Source organism: Tupaia chinensis, unplaced genomic scaffold, assembly GCF_000334495.1.
Source record: "Tupaia chinensis unplaced genomic scaffold, TupChi_1.0 Scaffold143624_1, whole genome shotgun sequence".
Taxonomy (NCBI): domain Eukaryota; kingdom Metazoa; phylum Chordata; class Mammalia; order Scandentia; family Tupaiidae; genus Tupaia; species Tupaia belangeri.
Window position 1 is genome coordinate 273,365 of NW_006203472.1, and position 7,286 is coordinate 280,650.

General features: G+C 56.5%; 1 protein-coding gene across 1 annotated transcript in view; it reads right to left on the minus strand.

Annotated features, from left to right (window-relative positions):
* The window catches only part of AP2A2 (adaptor related protein complex 2 subunit alpha 2), a 77,030-nt gene that overhangs the window by 15,880 nt on the left and 53,864 nt on the right, over window positions 1-7,286 (minus strand). Inside the window, exons 10-14 of the mRNA XM_014582494.2 lie at window positions 7,117-7,254; window positions 2,800-2,982; window positions 2,168-2,265; window positions 891-1,122; window positions 635-808 (exon numbers count right to left, since the gene is read on the minus strand). Coding sequence (XP_014437980.1) covers window positions 635-808; window positions 891-1,122; window positions 2,168-2,265; window positions 2,800-2,982; window positions 7,117-7,254 — 825 coding nt within the window. The remainder of the gene's footprint in view (window positions 1-634; window positions 809-890; window positions 1,123-2,167; window positions 2,266-2,799; window positions 2,983-7,116; window positions 7,255-7,286) is intronic.

Below are 7,286 nucleotides of genomic sequence, written 5' to 3' on the forward strand. Positions count from 1 at the left end.
CCTGATGCTGTGGGTGGCTGGGACAGCCGTCACTGGACCAGCCTCCCTGAGACGGAGCAGAGCTCTCCAGGGTTCCAACTAACTGGACAAACAGAAAGCCATACATCCAAGACGGAGCCCCTCCTGGGAGGGGACACAGGGCTGGACATGGCAAGGTCAGAGTACCCGCTCCACCTAGGGAGCAGAAGGAAACAAACGCAAGCTCAAGAAGACATTCCCATTGAAATGGCAGCAAGGACACATTTTCGTGCGTGTGAGTATTCTCAGCACATCACACATAAAAGGCAAACCTGCCGTAACTCGACTCACGACAGAAAACGTCTGAGAACAGAGCAAGGCAGGTCCACTCTAACCCATGGGACATGTGGACAGGCTCCCGTACAAAGCAGTCCTGCAGAGGGTGGAGTGAGGACAGAGGACAGGGGAGCGGCTCGGCCCGAGGGAACGGTCTGAAGTGTGCATCTAGTAGAGACACCGTCCTGGGGCAGCATAACCGTGGAGGCCCAGGTGCAGGGCAGGAAGCCTGCGAGTTGCCTCCAGCGCAGGGCTGTCGCTGGCTCGACACACTCTGCTGGCTGACAAGACCGTCTCCCTGAGGGGTAAATGCGTTGCTGGACTCAGGGTGGGGACCCACCACGGCACTGGCGCTGGCTGGGGCGGGCTCGGGGCCCCCGTTCACGTCCACATTCCTCTCCCGCTTGGTCTCCTCTAGGTCTGTCACTGTGCTCGGGCCCTTCTTCTTCTTGAGTTTTGCCAGGATGGAGGACTCCCGCTCTGGGAATGGGGGCATCTCCTCCAGGACAGTTGCCTGGTTGGAAAAAACAAAGGGTCAGCCTGGTCCAGAGCTCCCGCTGCCCAGCCCAGTGGGGCCATGGAGGGACGCTACCCACCAGGATGTCGGTGCTGGCGATGGAGCTGAGCCGCAGGTACTCCACGGCCCGCTGCTGCAGCTCCACGTCGGCGTTCCTCAGCTGGCTGTCGCTGCGCAGCACGTCCTGGATGGTGGCCTTCACCTCCGGGAAGAGGTTCACGAACTTGATGTAGGTGGACAGCAGGAGCGCGCGGGTGGGGACACTGCACAGGTGGAACTTGGAGTGGAGCAGGTTGAACTGGATCAGAGGGCTGAGGCAGGGCAGGGGGGCAGAGAGGAGACAGCAAACATTACCGCTCGTCTCGGAGGTCACCGGGCCCTCGGCCTGGCAATGAGACCACCCGAGTGTCTGCAGCAGTGGGACGGTGGGGAGGACCCCACTGCTAACCCAGAAGCCTTCATGAGGATCTGATTGCAAACCTTCCCAAGAAGGCTAGCCATCTGAGCAGAGCTCCACATTCTCCACTAGGGTCCCCTTTTTGGTATTGTTTTCTTTTTTAGAAGGAGATTTTTTGCTATAAAACATGTGCACTCGCAAGAGAGAGAGAGACAGAAAGCAAGAAACCACCCCCCAGGGGGCATAGCTACACCACAGTCCCTCCACTCTCCTCTCAGGAGTTGGGACAAACACACACTCACACCTGACCCGAGTTTTAAGCTGCCAGGTCCAGGACTTGAACCACAGTTGACTACATGAGAGTCCAGCAACATAACTATTACGCCATCTGCTGGTTTTTTTTTTTTTTTTTGGAGAGGTTTTTGCCATAGGGTGCATGCGCTCGCCAGACAGAGACAGAGATACAGAAAGTGAGAAATCGCCCCCCAGGGGGGATGGCCATGCCGCAATCAATCCCTTCTCTTCTCTTCCATTCTCTTCTCGGGATCTTGGGAACGCACACACACACGCCTGGCGTGAGTTTAAGCCACCGGGTCCGGGACTCAAACCGCAGTCAACTACATGGGAGTCCAGCGACATAGCCATTACACTAACTGCTGGTCCCCCCTTGATACTGTTTTAAGGAGAATAAAAGGATGTCTGAATTTACAATAGGAGTGGTTTTGTGGGACCCAGCAGTGACGCCCAGCCCTGCCTCCAGGCTGCCCTAATAAGCACCAGAGGACCTGCTCCTTCTACCCAGACCAGCGGGGCGAGGGGGCAGGCGGCGAGCCCCGCTCAAAATGCGCACCCCCGGCTAATCCCCAGAGGGCTCTTACCTGGACCTCGGGTCCCCAGCTACCAGGTTCCCGAACTCTCCCAGGATGCGCACCCCCGGCTAATCCCCAGAGGGCTCTTACCTGGACCTCGGGTCCCCAGCTACCAGGTTCCCGAACTCTCCCAGGATGTAGCCGCCCACTTTGACCAGGTTCTCGTGGCACGCTGGGGCCTGAAGAGCCTGTGGAACCACAAAGACCGTGAGCCACGGCACGGGAGAGAGGCGGGCAACGCGGTGTGCCGTGTTGGCAGCTGGCGCGCCTTCCCGCCCGATACCCCCGACTCCGGGCCCTCCCGGCCTCCCTCAGCACCTACTGCAGACCTGGCACCCGGCAGCAAGCCTCGCAGACGCAGGGATCCCCGAGGACACTGCCGCCCAGGCCAGGCTGCCTCCCGGCACACATCAGTGCCCCCTGTCCAGCCTGGCCAGGGAAGAAGGCAAAGTCCACCACAGGAGGCCCACGTGTGTTCTCACACGCAGGCCGGTCAAGCCGGACCCTGGGCGGTTCTCTCGGGTGGCCCCTTGAGAGCCAGAGTACCTGAGCAACAGACTAGGAGGAAAGGGAGGCTCAGTGAGGGCCTCCACAGCAGAGCCCAGCCTCGCGAATGGCTGATGGCACGAGCAGAGAGAACCCCGGCACCCCAACTCGGAAGGGCTCCGGAGGGCACCCTCGAGGACGCGCCCTGCCCCCCGTCAGGCTCCTGCTGCTCATACCTCAAACACGGTCTTGGCGGCGTAGCCCTGCACATCGTCCCGGTTGATGACGATCTGAATGACTCGGTACCACACCTCTTCGCTCACGTAGTCGCCCGCGATCCGGATCAGGTTCAGGATGGTGTCCACGTACCACGTGTAGTCGACGGCGTACTTCTCAGCGAGGATGGCGACCTTCAGCACCTACAGGAAGACGGTCTGCTGAGGGCGTCGGCGACACCAAGGCTGAGCTGTTGCCTAAGTCAACGTGAGGCCTTCAGAAGGACCTAAACGTTTCTGCAGAAGTTCACCAGTCTCGCAAAGGCCACCAGCCCAGGAAGTTCAAGGTTTACAGTGAAAGTGACAGAGTCAGGCCTACGTCCAGGAACAAATGCCACAGAAAAGGCCGTGGGCACTTGACCTCACCCCACCCACAGTGCCGCTCCCTCAGAAACCTCCAGCTGGGGTCAGTGTTGCACACCATTCCTCCGCCACTACCAAGACCAGCGCCTGCCACGGGTCACCTTACTGTCAACCCCACCTTCAACGGCCCCACCCTGGACTCCTGACAGCCACTCTCCTGCTCACCCATCTTTCTGAAGGGTCTCCTCTGAGGGTTCCTCCTTCTCCTCTCTCCCTGGGCCCCTGCTCACTCTCCATGGGGGACCCACACACTCATTTGCCCTCCCCGAATCCACAGCATCACGCCCTGGAGGGGTCCACCAGCCCCAACCTACAAGGGCAACAGCCCAGGGGCAACTCTGCCTCCCAGAGTCACCCACGTTCTGAACCGAGCCCTTGGCAGGCAGCATCAGCTGCTGGAACTAGAACCGGCAGTCACCGTCCCACACACCCACCAGCCCCTCTACACCTCCCCCCAGAGTCCTGCCTGGAGCCTGGCCCCGTCCATCTGCTCTGCCTGCCCCCGCTCCCAAAGCATGGGGCAGCACCCCCTCACTGCCTCCTCCCCTGTGGCACACACCCTATTCCACAGAAGCGGAGCCCCTTCCTGCACCCCCCCTGCACGGCCTCCTCTGCCGGCCCTCCGGGCAGCCTCTGCACTACCGTCCTCTCTTGACCAGACCACGATGCCTCTTGCAGGAAGTCACAGGCCCCTAAGGTGGGGCAGTGCCTCCATCCATCTCACTGCAGCCCGTGCAGATCTGCAGTCCTGCTTACGGTCTGCCTTCTCCATGGAGGGAGGGCTCCTGTGGGCAGCGAGGGGCTGGGTCCAGGCGTGGGTGCCCAGAACCAGCACGCCGCTGCATGGAGAGGAGCACCTGTCCCGCCCTGAGAGACAGCGTCTGTTTTAGGTCTTCTTACAGTAACACCTGACTGAGACGCACTCGTTTAAAAGGAAGTAAGAGCCAGTATTGAGCCGATTAGTGCCCAAGTGCTTAAAACCTGCACGATGCCCTATAAGACAGGCGTCCGACTAGTTAACACACCCAGAGCAGACCCAGCCACGGCAGTGCTGGTAGTCACACGGGAGACCCAGGTTTGGTTCCCAAGGCAATGTGATCACTCTCCGTGCAGCTGTGGCTCCTGTAACCACAGCGAGCGGGAAGCCGGGCAGATCACTCCACATCCAGACCCTGTCAACAGTGCCTATCTCTGTCTGCGTGTGCTTCGCTCTCTTTCTTGTAAAAAACAAAACACCCAGACAAGGATAAGAAACGCTATTCCAGTGACTCCACTCCCGAGAGCCAATCCCACCTCTCCAGGAGCCAAGACCAGGCTACGCTGCCCTGCAGTGAACTCCCCACTCGCCCCTCACTGCCTGTCCTTGTGGTCTCCTGCCCAGACTCAGACTAGCCCGTTCCCCACCCCCATCATCCTGGCTCCCTCCAGGCTTCCCAGCCCACTGTCTACAGGGCTGACAGTTCAGCTCAGGAGTTACCTTTGGCCTGGGCAGGCCTCGAGCTGCTGCTGAAACACAGCCACACCCTTAGCATTGAGGCCCCGCACCTAGGCCCCGGTCCAATAAATGACTACTGTAAACCAAGAAGGCTCACCTGTGCAAAACCACACACCTCAGAAGCTCCCAGATTTTCATTTTCAATACCCTCTCTCACAGCCAGCTCCAACGCCAGCACTGCTGCTCATAGAGTTCCTGAGAAAGTGTTAAGCTGCAACTCCTCCCCCAAGACAAAGATGACACTTTTCATACAACAAAGAAGAGCTGTCTCAGTCTCAACAGAATAGTGGCTGCACTGATTTTTTTAATGCCAGAGGGCATGTGCACACACAGAGAAAGAGAGAGAGAGAGAGAGAATGTGCACAGATACACTCCCCAGTAGGGCCCAGTAGGGCCACAATCCTTTTTCCTCCCATTCTCCATCCAGTCAGGATCCTGGGCATGTGTGCACACACCTGCCATGTGTTTTAAGCTGAGGGGGACGAACTCAAATCGTGGTCAGCCACGTGGGATCCCGCATCTGCACAGGGCTTAACCACTCTGCCACAAGGACAGCCCTGATCTTTACGCCCAGGATGCACGTCCCCTCCAGCTACATCCCACCAGCCCCTCATTAGGGTAAACCATGATGGGCTGCAAAGAAGCCAGCACAGACTTGAGTGTGTGGGACAGAGATCACTCGGGCCCTCTTCTCTGCTGGCCATGTGGTCCCAGAAATTTCTTTCCTTGAACTTTCGTGTGGTCAGTTGTTTAAACAAGAAGCAACACTTTGCTGAGCTTCAGCAGTTTCTCAATGTGTGTACCTACTGTGCAGATGACAAAGCAATGCTAAAAATCAAGATTACCATGGACTAAACTATAGCTTAGATTCATTCCTTCCTAAAGATATCATAAAGATATAGAAGAACATGCCAAGCGGGACCAGCAGTTAGCGTAATGGCTATGTCGCTAGACTCCCACGTAGTCAACCACAGTTCGCCTCCGGGCCCAGTGGCTTAAAACTCATGCCAGGCACGTGTGCGTGTGTGCCCATGATCCCGAGAGGAGAATGGAGGAGAAGGGATTGTGGTGTGGCCATTCCCCCGGGGGGTGATTTCTCACTTTCTGTCTCTCTCCGTCTGGTGAGCGCACGCACCCTATAGCAAAAACCTCTCCCCAAAAAAAGCCAAGCAAAGAAATATTAACTTGAGAGTTCAAAATCCAAACACAATTAAAAAATATTCTGCCCACAGGAACCTGAGTCCACTCTCACCCCGCAGGCCAGGTCGGGACCGCAGCTACAAAAGTGCCCCAACGAAGACGCCAGGTTGGCCTGCCTGTACTGGGTGTGTTCATTATTTCGAAGCCTGAAGATTTTGAAATGCTGTTAAATAACTGATTTGGAGGGCTGGCAGGTGGCATGGTGGTTAAGGGTGCTGGACTCCACATGGTAGTTACAGTCCAAGTCCCAGATCTGGCAGCTTCCTTTCTCACTTTCCCTCTCTCATTCTCTCTCTCTCTCTCTCTCACTCTGTCCCTCTCTGGTTAAATTAAAATAGGTAAATAAATTTAATAACATAATTCTTAAAAAAAAAAAAAAAAAAAACACTGACCTGGGGGCCAGCGCAGGTGGTATGGTGGTTAAGGCACTGGACTCTCACATGGCCGGCCACAGTACAAGTTCCAGGCCTAGAGGTTTTCTCTCTCTCTGTCTGTCTCTGTCTCTCAGGTGAGTATGCATGCCCTACAGCAAAATTAGGAATAATAACAATAAATAAACTTAAATAAATCCTTTTTATAAAAAGCTGATTTAGGGGTCCAACAAGTGGTATGGTGATTAAGGCAACTGGATCTCACATGGTCTGCTTCACGGTTCAGTGGTTTGGAAAACACGCTGGGCATGTGTGTGTGCGTGCCCAGAGTCCCAAGAGGAGAATGGAGGAAGGAGGACTGTGGAATGGCCATGCCAACCCCAAGCGGGGGTTGATTTCTCACTTTCCCTCCGTCTCCTGCTCTGTTTCTCTCTGGTAGCATGCCCACCCTATATCAAAACTTAAAGGGGAGGGGAAAAAAGCTGATTCAGTGCCGGTTCTGTGGCCTACTGGCTAAGGCAGCCAGATTCCACGTGACCAGCTATACAGTCCAAGTCCCGGACCCAGCAGTTTGAGAAACACACTGGTGAGTATACGCGTGTGCCTAAAGTCCTGGAAGGAGGGAGAGATGGAGGAGAGATTGTGGCATGACTACTCTCCATGAGCATACTCTCCTCTCTCTGGCGAACACACACGCTCTCCAGCAAAAACTAAAAAGCTGATTCAAAGGAATCTCCTATCCAGTATGGAAGAGACTCTCATTTGAGCCTGTTGAGCATCACCGCGAAACACGAAGAAAGCACTTCCTCCGTGGCACGTCAGGCCCCGACTCGGGCCCTCGGAACTCACGATCTCTTCACGGATGGAGTAGTCAGCCGTCTCCAGGTAGCTCAGCATCTCAGCCACAATCTGCTGGGCATTGCTGCGGTCGCACATGGCGTAGAGGAGGTCGGCTGCCCGCTGCCGCACGCTGACGTCACGCTCCGTCTGAGGGAGGGCAGCAGGGGCTGGGGTGGATT